At 34.1% G+C, this 12,976-nt stretch overlaps 1 protein-coding gene across 1 annotated transcript; it reads right to left on the bottom strand.

The window, feature by feature from the left end:
• Positions 1 to 8,908: 8,908 nt before the first annotated feature.
• LOC120349190 (serine/threonine-protein kinase tricornered-like) lies at positions 8,909 to 11,237 on the bottom strand (the record flags this gene model as incomplete). The annotated part of the gene is made up of 2 exons (XM_039419158.1): positions 11,186 to 11,237; positions 8,909 to 9,069 (listed from the first exon to the last, which is right to left on the bottom strand). Coding segments are annotated over exons 1-2 (179 nt in total), but the record flags the coding sequence as incomplete, so codon positions are not given.
• Positions 11,238 to 12,976: the final 1,739 nt, after the last annotated feature.

The raw sequence follows: 12,976 nt of genomic DNA, 5'->3' as shown, positions 1-12,976 counted from the left end.
GGTGAATTACAGCATTTAATTTGAAATTTCGTTTAATAATAATAACAAATTATAGTGCAAAACAGTACTGGATAAGATTAATTATTGTTGAATAGAACATATTACCCATCATTTCCAAATTAATTTACTCGGTTTTCTTATCCATTAAATGAATTATAAAAATATCATTCTGGAAAATCACAGTATTAACACCTACAAGGAGCATTTGAGTAGATGGTTATTAGAAATTGACAGGGATGCTGCAGAGCAACTGATTAAATTCGCCTACACATTCAGAACTTGAACTCATAGTGAATTTGCCATTTTTAATGAGTAGTATCATAGAGAAAAAATAGTGTAAGTAGATATTCCTATGGTATAGGGCGTTTATGTCGCAGCTTTTACTGTTATCTCGAGCAAATTACTGTCTATTTTTACTGTTTTGACCGGGAATGTATGAACGGCACAATATGAGAGACTTCCAGCGTCATAAAACTTCACAGGAAAGAACTACGTGGACTATCAGCTTGAGATAACAGTAAAAGTTGCGACATAAACGCCCTATACCATGGGATATCTACTTATGCTATTGTTTCTCTATGGTAGTATAGTCTTTAAGCTACTATTTATATATTTATCTGCATATACTAATAACCAGTATGGAGTATCATTGTGTGCAATTTATATTCTTGATTTGCTGAAGAATATTAGTAAATTCAATTACAATAGTTTTAATTATAATATGTACAAAGCATGAGAACATAATGTCAATCAACTTGAAAGAATTCACTCTCCACTCACAGACTCAAGTCTTTGTGGAGAGTATTCACTGTTAATGTGTAATGAATTTTATAAATTTTGTATTATGTTTTTGTGAATAAAAGCTATTTGATTTGATGCCTATTTTGTTTGAATACCAAAATTTGAAAATCGTATGGTATGACAGTGAATCTAGTCTTCTAATCCGATAAAGTGATCATACAATTGATATTAGCAACACTTTCAAACGTCATAATCTAAGATAATCTTGTATCAAATCTGCCCTGCGAAAGTTGCCATCGCTGTAAAAGCTTTGTAACATGGGAATAGGTAATATTGAATTATTAGGATACTCTCTACACATGTAATAAGGATTACCCAGAGTACTAATACTAATGATCACATCAACAATAATTCTCCCTTTTCCTGTCATCTCGTCGTATATAGTAAGGTCCACGTTATAATGGAAGTAGAGATAGATAGAAGAACAGGGTTGCCGATTCTCTGCCTTGTCACTGCCTTTGATAGCTGATAGATACTGGTATATATGTGATGTAATATTAACTGTTCATTCTTGTTTAAAATAATCGATTACGTTTTATCCGTCAAGAAAATACATTCTTCAATGATTGAATAATACATTTTCATAATTAAGGTTAAAAATACTTTGTTGATTAATATTTCTTCATGATATATTGACGATATTTCTTCATTGTAAGAAACATCCAGCAACGTTGCTGAGCTAGAGAGGATAGTGCTATCTGCTTTGTCGAATGATAGACAAGGATAGAAACACCAATGTTAGGGTACAAACACACTGAAAGCGGAGTGTGCCGTTGAGGAGCGTCGTGAACAATATCATGTGAGTAATGAGCTAAAACACACTGGAAGCGTCTACTAGCAGAGCGGAGCGTGGCGTCAAACTTTGGAACAAGTTGGTTTGTTTTTTGGAGCGTCTACAAGCGGAGCGACAAAGCGTCAACGTACGAGTGCCCTACTAATGTACATACTATTGGTCTACTCTTGTACATAATAATGCACTTGTTCTACTACATTTTCCCACCGTCTAGTGAACTAGTATATTTAATGTTTGCCCAAATTCCCCTGTAATGTGTATTATTTGATTATTCGAAAGAGAACATTCATCTATTGCACTTTGAAATCAAAAGTAGGCTATTCTAATCCATTTCATTCATATCTATATGAAATATGAGCTTAATGTTATTACAAGTCTTTCTTCACAGCAGATATTGGATTCCTCCAATTAGTGATTTGTTTTTCCAATCAGGCTTCACTCTCTTCAAAATATAATCAAAGGTTGAAGTTGACATTCGCATGTAGGCTACTCAAAAAATCGGGAATCATGCTTTCTTAACACATTAAACAGATGGTGATATTCACCAAATAGTCGACGATCTAAGTTAATTTCATTAACCCACTCTGTCCTAGCAGGCTTAGCTAGAATCCAATACTCTAAGTAATTATTCTCACAAAGTAATGTCCATGCAAACTTACAACACCATTTTCCAGGTCCTGACGCTTGACGCTCAGACGCTTCCTGTGTGCATCATGAACGCTTTGACCACGCCATGCCACGCTCCGCTCTATAGTGAGGTCCACGTTATAATGGCAGTGTATGATTGACAATAGTGTTGCTATCCTTGTCTAACATGAAACAAAACAGATAGCGCTATCTCTCTAGCTTTGCAATGTTGTTAGTTGGCCAGAAATATTTTATTCACTTTTGACAGTGACTGTACAGAAGTAGACAAACAATCCTCAGCCGCCATGTTTTATTTGATTCATATTGAGTATTCACATAGTGGAATATTTCTAATCAATTTATCAATTTAAGCCATCTAAATTCAAAATTTATAGTTTTAGTCTTTATTTTGGACCAAAATTTTAAAAATCTGGTGTGGTACACTCACACAACTTTCCTTGCTCATTGAACTGGGAGCCTCATTCTTAAACGACAATAATTTAGAGAATAACATAATGACGATTGGCGGCAACAATTATTTGAAACTACGATCAGACTACTGTATATGTGTGTATATAATAAATTGTTTTCAGAGTACTTTTTCCTTGTGTAAATTGTGAAATCCGATGATTTTTAAAAGTCGTCAAAACAGCAGTTCTACAGATGAAATGTCTCGACTATGTGTTATTTATAGACTGCTCTACCTACCTACCTCATGCACGAGAAGGAGGTTACAAAGTCCATTTCTCAAGGATGGGGTGAAACCCCCATTAGTTTCCCAAAAAGGAGACTCGTGCCAGTTGATGGAGCTGACAAATAACTATACAGAGTATGAATTTGAAATAAATCAGTCGAGTAATTTTTGAGAAAATCGTGAAAAACAGGGTTTTCAGTAATTATCCGCCATTTTTCTCGAGAATATACGCAGCTCCTGCAATTTTCCTAGAAATGAGACTCATGTCATTGATAGGGCTTATAAATTGCTATCCATGCTATAAATTTGAAGAAAATCGTTAGAGCCGTTTTCGAGAAAACCGTGATAACTGGTTTTTTAGTAATTATCCGCCTTTTTCTCGAGAATATACGCAGCTCCTGCAATTTTCCTAGAAATGAGACATGTCAGTTGATAGGGCTTATAAATAGCTATCCATGGTATAAATTTGAAGAAAATCGTTAGAGCCGTTTTCGAGGAAAACCGTGAATAATACATTTTCATAATTAAGGTTAAAAATACTTTGTTGATTAATATTTCTTCATGATATATTGACGATATTTCTTCATTGTTAAGAAACCATCCAGCAACGTTGCTGAGCTAGAGAAGGATAGTGCTATCTGCTTTGTCGAATGATAGACAAGGATAGAAACACCAATGTTAGGGTACAAACACACTGAAAGCGGAGTGTGCCGTGAGGAGCGTCGTGAACAATATCATGTTGAGTAATGAGCTAAAACACACTGGAAGCGTCTACTAGCAGAGCGGAGCGTGGCGTCAAACTTTGGAACAAGTGGTTTTTTTTTGGAGCGTCTACAAGCGGAGCGACAAAGCGTCAACGTACGAGTGCCCTACTAATGTACATACTATTGGTCTACTCTTGTACATAATATGCACTTGTTGTTCTACATTTTCCCACCGTCTAGTGAACTAGTATATTTAATGTTTGCCCAAATTCCCTGTAATGTGTATTATTTGATTATTCGAAAGAGAACATTCATCTATTGCACTTTGAAATCAAAAGATGGCTATTCTAATCCTTTCATTCATATCTATATGAAATGAGCTTAATGTTATTACAAGTCTTTCTTCCAGCAGATATGGATTCCTCCAATTAGTGATTTGTTTTTCCCAATCAGGCTTCACTCTCTTCAAAATATAATCAAAGGTGAAGTTGACATTCGCATGTAGGCTACTCAAAAAATCGGGAATCATGCTTTCTTACACATTAAACAGATGGTGATATTCACCAAATAGTCGACGATCTAAGTTAATTTCATTAACCCACTCTGTCCTAGCAGGCTTAGCTAGAATCCAATACTCTAAGTAATTATTCTCACAAAGTAATGTCCATGCAAACTTAGACAACACCATTTTCCAGGTCCTGACGCTTGACGCTCAGACGCTTCCTGTGTGCATCATGAACGCTTTGACCACGCCATGCCACGCTCCGCTCTATAGTGAGGTCCACGTTATAATGGCAGTGTATGATTGACAATAGTGTTGCTATCCTTGTCTAACATGCAACAAAACAGATAGCGCTATCTCTCTCTAGCTTTGCAATGTTGTTAGTTGGCCAGAAATATTTTATTTCACTTTTGACAGTGACTGTACAGAAGTAGACAAACAATCCTCAGCCGCCATGTTTTTTTTGATTCATATTGAGTATTCACATAGTGGAATATTTCTAATCAATTTATCAATTTAAGCCATCTAAATTCAAAATTTATAGTTTTAGTCTTTATTTTGGACCAAAATTTTATAAATTTGTATTATGTTTTTGTGAATAAAAGCTATTTGATTTGATGCCTATTTTGTTTGAATACCAAAATTTGAAAATCGTATGGTATGACAGTGAATCTAGTCTTCTAATCCGATAAATGTGATCATACAATTGATATTAGCAACACTTTCAAACGTCATAATCTAAGATAATCTTGTATCAAATCTGCCCTGCGAAAGTTTGCCATCGCTGTAAAAGCTTTGTAACATGGGAATAGGTAATATTGATTATTAGGATACTCTTCTACACATGTAATAAGGATTACCCAGAGTACTACTACTAATGATCACATCAACAATAATTCTCCCTTTTCCTGTCATCTCGTCGTATATAGTAAGGTCCACGTTATAATGGAAGTAGAGATAGATAGAAGAACAGGGTTGCCGATTCTCTGCCTTGTCACTGCCTTCTGATAGCTGATAGATACTGGTATATGTGATGTATATTAACTGTTCATTCTTGTTTAAAATAATCGATTACGTTTTATCCGTCAAGAAATACATTCTTCAATGATTGAATAATACATTTTCATAATTAAGGTTAAAAATACTTTGTTGATTAATATTTCTTCATGATATATTGACGATATTTCTTCATTGTTAAGAACCATCCAGCAACGTTGCTGAGCTAGAGAAGGATAGTGCTATCTGCTTTGTCGAATGATAGACAAGATAGAAACACCAATGTTAGGGTACAAACACACTGAAAGCGGAGTGTGCCGTTGAGGAGCGTCGTGAACAATATCATGTTGAGTAATGAGCTAAAACACACTGGAAGCGTCTACTAGCAGAGCGGAGCGTGGCGTCAAACTTTGGAACAAGTTGGTTTGTTTTTTGGAGCGTCTACAAGCGGAGCGACAAAGCGTCAACGTACGAGTGCCCTACTAATGTACATACTATTGGTCTACTCTTGTACATAATAATGCACTTGTTCTACTACATTTTCCCACCGTCTAGTGAACTAGTATATTTAATGTTTGCCCAAATTCCCCTGTAATGTGTATTATTTGATTATTCGAAAGAGAACATTCATCTATTGCACTTTGAAATCAAAAGTATGGCTATTCTAATCCATTTCATTCATATCTATATGAAATATGAGCTTAATGTTATTACAGTCTTTCTTCACAGCAGATATGGATTCCTCCAATTAGTGATTTGTTTTTCCAATCAGGCTTCACTCTCTTCAAAATATAATCAAAGTTGAAGTTGACATTCGCATGTAGGCTACTCAAAAAATCGGGAATCATGCTTTCTTAACACATTAAACAGATGGTGATATTCACCAAATAGTCGACGATCTAAGTTAATTTCATTAACCCACTCTGTCCTAGCAGGCTTAGCTAGAATCCAATACTCTAAGTAATTATTCTCCAAAGTAATGTCCATGCAAACTTAGACAACACCATTTTCCAGGTCCTTGACGCTTGACGCTCAGACGCTTCCTGTGTGCATCATGAACGCTTTGACCACGCCATGCCACGCTCCGCTCTATAGTGAGGTCCACGTTATAATGGCAGTGTATGATTGACAATAGTGTTGCTATCCTTGTCTAACATGAAACAAAACAGATAGCGCTATCTCTCTCTAGCTTTGCAATGTTGTTAGTTGGCCAGAAATATTTTATTTCACTTTTGACAGTGACTGTACAGAAGTAGACAAACAATCCTCAGCCGCCATGTTTATTTTGATTATATTGATATTCACATAGTGGAATATTTCTAATCAATTTATCAATTTAAGCCATCTAAATTCAAAATTTATAGTTTTAGTCTTTATTTTGGACCAAAATTTTAAAAATCTGGTGTGGTACACTCACACAACTTTCCTTGCTCATTGAACTGGGAGCCTCATTCTTAAACGACAATAATTTAGAGAAATAACATAATGACGATTGGCGGCAACAATTATTTGAACTACGATCAGACTACTGTATATGTGTGTATATAATAAATTGTTTTCAGAGTACTTTTTCCTTTGTGTAAATTGTGAAATCCGATGATTTTTTAAAAGTCGTCAAAACAGCAGTTCTACAGATGAAATGTCTCGACTATGTTTTTTTTATAGACTGCTCTACCTACCTACCTCATGCACGAGAAGGAGGTTACAAAGTCCATTTCTCAAGGATGGGGTGAACCCCCATTAGTTTCACAAAAAGGAGACTCATGCCAGTTGATGGAGCTGACAAATAACTATACAGAGTATGAATTTGAAATAAATCAGTCGAGTAATTTTTGAGAAAATCGTGAAAAACATGGGTTTTCAGTAATTATCCGCCATTTTTCTCGAGAATATTACGCAGCTCCTGCAATTTTCCTAGAAATGAGACTCATGTCAGTTGATAGGGCTTATAAATTGCTATCCATGCTATAAATTTGAAGAAAATCGTTAGAGCCGTTTTCGAGAAAACCGTGAATAACATGGTTTTTTAGTAATTATCCGCCATTTTTCTCGAGAATATACGCAGCTCTGCAATTTTCCTAGAAATGAGACTCATGTCAGTTGATAGGGCTTATAAATAGCTATCCATGGTATAAATTTGAAGAAAATCGTTAGAGCCGTTTTCGAGAAAACCGTGAATAACATGGTTTTTTAGTAATATCCGCCATTTTTCTCGAGAATATTACGCAGCTCCTGCAATTTTCCCAGAAATGAGACTCATGTCAGTTGATAGGGCTTATAAATAGCTATCCATGGTGAAATTTGAAGAAAATCGTTAGAGCCGTTTGAGAAAATCGTGAAAATCATGGTTTTTTAGTAATTATCCGCCATTTTTTCGCCATCTTGAATTGAATTTTATTGAATTTCTTATTGTCGGGTCCTCATTGTATAAGGACCTTAAGTTTAAATTTTCAAGTCAATCGGTTAATTAGGAATGGAGTTATCGTGTTCACAGACATACACACATACACACACACACACATACACAGACCAACACCCAAAATATGTTTTTGGACTCAGGGGACCTTGAAACGTATAGAAAACTTGAATTGGGTACCTAATTTTTTTTGGAAAGCAATACTTTCCTTACCTATTGTAGTAGGGCAAGGAAAGTAAAAAAATTGTACACGTGAAATTCTACCTTATCTTGGACTTTGTCACCTATAATTTGGAAGGAAAATAGCACAAAAACTACCTTATTATTTTATCTTTCGATGTTATTACATAGTGTCATTTGCATTGTAAATAAATAAAATATCAAATGCTGAAGTCAGCTAGAGTAGAGGAGTCGTATAATTGATTTTAAATGTATTTTTAAAAAATGAATAATTTTTAGATATTACCGTATGAGAACACAAATTATACTTGAAATGACACTTTAAAAGTTGATAGCTCTGAGACCATCCTAAATTTCGTCCATGCTTTAGTTTACCGAATAGGTTAGGCATACACTTATACGGTATAAATAATATTGAAAGGTTATTTCAAAATTATTTTCATTGAAATTATTTTATTATATATAGGATTTCTTTTTTTCTATTATTTTAAAAATAAATTGGAATAGAATACCTACCGAATAACTTAATTGCTATTGTTTTGAAGTTCAGATTGATGTATGTCAGGTTTGTAAATCTGATCTCAATTATGAAAGCAAAGATTAGAATCAAATTATGAAAAACAAATTTATTGATGAATTTAATTTGAAATTGAATTGATTATTTTATCAAATGAATTAAAATTAATATCAGATCAATTTAATGGGATGAATGAATAACAGCTGAGTACACTCAGTGGCAAAATGGAGTCAATTTGGCAACGTTGTTTTCGTATCTTTCTTCACTGCCATTATAACGTGGACTTCACTATAGAACGTCACGCCACGCTCCACTTTCAGTGTGTTTATACCCACAATCAAACACTGATGCACGACAGCCAGTTTATTGGGTGGATGTACAACCATAGAGAAACAATAGCGTAAGTAGATATCCCATGGTACAGGGCGTCTATGTCGCACCTTTTACTGTTAACTCAAGCCGATTAAAGTCGATTACTGTCGATTACTGTCGATTTTTACTGTTTTTTGGGGTGGGAGTGTATGAACGGCACAATATGAGAGACTACCAGCGTCACACAGCTTCACAGGAAAGAACTTCGTGGACTATCGGCTTGAGATAACAGTAAAAGTTGCGACATTAATGCCCTATACCATGGGATATCTACTTATGCTATTGTTTCTCTATGGTACAACTGACCTGTGAATGAATCCGAGCTTGTGGATGGAATCGATGGCGAGCGCAGTCTCGGCGATGTAGAACTGGGTGCACTCCTCGCTCAGTGTGTCCTTCTTCATCAGCAGGGTCATCATGTCCCCACCCGGCAGGAACTCCATTATCAGGTACAGGTTTATCGTGTCCTACACACAACATACACTCTCATTACATACAGTACTAACATATATTCAACATACTTACATCAAATGATTATAGTATTACATAGTAAATGTTGTGGTTAGTACTGAGCATGAGCGTTGAAAGAAATAAGCAACAAATCCTATTATATTTATTATAATTATGATCTGTAATTGCCAATGAAATAAATAAAATCAGTTTATCGTGTCCTAAACACACACAGCATACCGACATCATACAGAGTGAGTCAAAAAAGTTTATAGTTTTTTTTTCAAAGTTTGGAATTTTTTAATTAATGTGATTGATTTAATTTAATTTGAAGTATTTTTAATTTAAAAATAATCTTTGTGTGTTTCAAATTGTAAATTGAGTGTGAAATAGGAGAATGTTAAGGGACACATAACCTAGCTACATTTGGACTTTTGTATAAATTAGAATTGGACCGTTTTGGGCTTATAAGCCTGTGGTACTTTTTTGTAAGTTGTGTAATTCTTAATGATGGAAAAATAAATAAATAAATATTTATATGGAACCCTTCAATAAATGGCGACTGTTGTGGGTATAAAGGTGCGTACAGATTTACGCGCCGCGAACATGAGCAATTCACTTTTAATCAGCTGATGCCAAGCTTTTATATCTATATTATACCGTTCTGTAAAAATACAGATATAGTCAGCGATGATAAAAGTGAATTTCTCATGTTCGCGGCGCATATATCTGTACGCACCTTAATACTGTAACTTTCAGGATAAATTATTGGTCAAATACTCTACCTTTTGACGTACAACTGAATTTCAACCCCTCGTAAGGAGGTGACTTAGGGGTTGTAACTCAAATATTTTTAATGTAAACACCCATTGTGTGGTACATCATTTGAAAGTATTTTTAGAACAGAAAGATGGCTTCGATAAAAATGTCCTACGATATTATATTCAAAATGGCGGCTGATTGAAGATTTAGTTTTCAACGAAATGAGGGGTTGTAACACAACTATTTTGAGTATAACACCTATTGTGTTATACATCGTTTCAAATACCTTTTCAAACGATAAAGATAACGTAAATAAAAATGTTCTTTGATACTTGTATCCAAATGGCGGCTGATTAAACTTTATCAATTATTTCATTAAAAACTAAAACTTCAATCAGCCGCCATTTTGAATAAAAGCATCATAGAACATTTTTATTGATGTCATCTTTCTTGTTTTGAAAAGGCCTTTAAAATTATGTATTACACAGTGGGTGTTTATATTCAAAATATTCGAGTTACAACCCCTCATTTCGTTAAAAACTAAATCTTCAATTAGCCGCCATTTTGGAACTATCATGGAATATTTTTATTGATGTCATCTTTCTTATTCTAGGAAGGCCTTTAAAATGATGTACCACACAATGGGTGTTTACATTTAAAATATTCGATTTACAACCCCTAAGTCACCCCCTTATGAGGTGATGAAATCCAGTTGTACGTCAAAAGGTACAGTATTTGACCAGTAACTTATCCTGAAAGTTACAGTATTATATCTACAACAGTCTCCAACTTATTGGAGGGTTCCCATACATTTGACTCACTCAGTATGATGATAATCCAACATGATCGTTACAAATGAACCCCAATGATTAAAAAATAATCAAAAGTATTAATAAAAAAATCATTTGTGTTATTCTCAATAATATTTCTGCTTTCCAGTACAGAAAAATACCAAAATTGGGTTTACTGGAAGTTATCACGCATCAATGAAATTTGTCAACATTCCATAGAACAGATTGTGTTATTTTTCCGTCCAAAATTCATTGGAATGGAGAGCAGGGATTATGATTAATTATTGATCATAAGTGTGTTAGAAGAAGTTAATAAAATAATTTAAAATTGTTCACTTTTGATATTTTTGATTTCCCACATTTTTGAACTGGAGGGACACTATTTCAAATTTTGATGTTTTGCGCTGAAGTTAGTTTCACTTCAAACTGTCTGAATTACTCATGAATAAAATCAATGCTCTCCATCAACCCAATGCTGTCATTTTGAAGAGAAACCTCGTTAGAGGTTGAGTAATGCATAAAATTGTCTTATTGGAATTTTGTCGTCAAAAAGAAATGTGTGATAAAAAGTGTATTTTACCTGAAAGCTGTAGTACATTTTGAAACCACTGATGGTCGGCCTCCACTACACGTCTCTCCGCACGCACATGCGCCACTGCTCTTTTTCCAACATGTCCGCCTTGCGCAGGATCTTCATCGCGTACACGTGTCCTGTGTCCTCTTCTGCACCAGTCGCACCTAAACAAAGAACGATAAGAATAATGACCCAGATACACATGAACAGGATTTGTTAGTTTATTAATGTATTAAAGAATAATCTATGAAATTAACCTATTTCGGACTATGTGTAACCTTATATAAATTGGGAGAGGAATAGCACATTGTTCCTTATTTTTTATCTCCCCATCATTTGATGATGTACTTATTGTATCAATCAATCAAGAATAAATGAATAATCAATTGATATATGACTATAGTTGTCTTTTTTCTTTAGGCTACTGTTGAATATAAATAAAAATATAAATCTGAGTATCCTTTTCTGACTAAACAATTTTAAAAAGCGTATTCACATTTATATTTTATTTATGACTATTGTTTAGAATTTGTTTTAGAGTAGAACAATTTATATCAGTTTTCAAGCATACTTCTCAATGTTCGAATCTTTAAGGCGGATTCCCACTTATCAGATTCAGTGACCGGTACAGTGAACATATATAATTCCCATGTGTTCTAATGGGACTATTCCCACTCAACCCCTATGAAGAGTCCAATTAGAACATATGGGAATTATATTCTCGCCGTACCGGACACGTTCACTGATACTGGTTTATGGGAATCCAGCTTTAATGGTCACAGCTATTATCCTTCCAGGATTCTATTACAATGTACTTCTTTTTTACTCCTATTTCTGCTTTTCCAGGCAAAGTTTTTTCCTTCAGTTTTTAACATTCTTTATTATTGTTATACGAATTTATATGTGGTTTGAACTAGTATAAAGCTTCATCAGTCACAAAATCAGGTAATAAAATGATTGACATTGTAAATCGCCAAAAGCAAAATACCACAAAGCTGAGACATGAAGCATGGGTGACAGTCGACTTCACTCCTGACTGAGCTTATAAGCGAAAGATATAAATGTTGGAGTATTTCAAACAAACAGTATTGCATTTTGTATGTGAAGTTACAGATGTTTAATCAGTGGTTCTGAAAAATCTTCTAGGAATATTTGAATTCTGGTAAAAAAGTTTATCAATTCAATACTTGAGAGAAACCCTTTTCAGAATTAAGTGATTCAAATCATGCATGTTATTTATGGAATTTGGTTTTGGTTTTTTATGGTCACTTATTCTTGCAAACGAATAAACAAACCCCTACTCTCTCTCTCTCTCATATAAATATTTTTTTTTAAATTTGTAACATGTATTGCATTATGTGAAAATGGCCAAATTATATGTGAATTATAGTGATTAATGACCAATTGCTTCCATTTTAAATGGAATTAATTCCACTTGATTTATTTATTACTTGTGCAGTAGTGAAAAACAATTAGCCTACTTTCACAACAGTCAATCAACACGTGTAACTCATGATGCAGCTTTCATTAAACTGCGTTTACACCAAAGTTATTAACAAAATGTGTTAATAACTTAATCCTTATATATGCTATTAGATTGAACGGAACTTGGCAAAAACATATGTTCATTATGTGTATGATAAGTTATGTTCAACCTAATAGAATCTAAAACGTTATTAACATTTTGTTAATAACTTTGGTGTAAACGCAACTTTAGAATTTCTCAAAACTGTTATCACCTGTAATCTTCCATCAAAACTAATAAAAATCCCTGTTCTTTTTGAAAAATCGACCATA

The sequence above is a fragment of the Nilaparvata lugens genome, unplaced genomic scaffold, assembly GCF_014356525.2.
Source record: "Nilaparvata lugens isolate BPH unplaced genomic scaffold, ASM1435652v1 scaffold8626, whole genome shotgun sequence".
Classification (NCBI taxonomy): domain Eukaryota; kingdom Metazoa; phylum Arthropoda; class Insecta; order Hemiptera; family Delphacidae; genus Nilaparvata; species Nilaparvata lugens.
The sequence above is the reverse complement of the archived record's forward strand: the minus strand, read 5'-3'. Positions and strand labels throughout refer to the sequence as shown.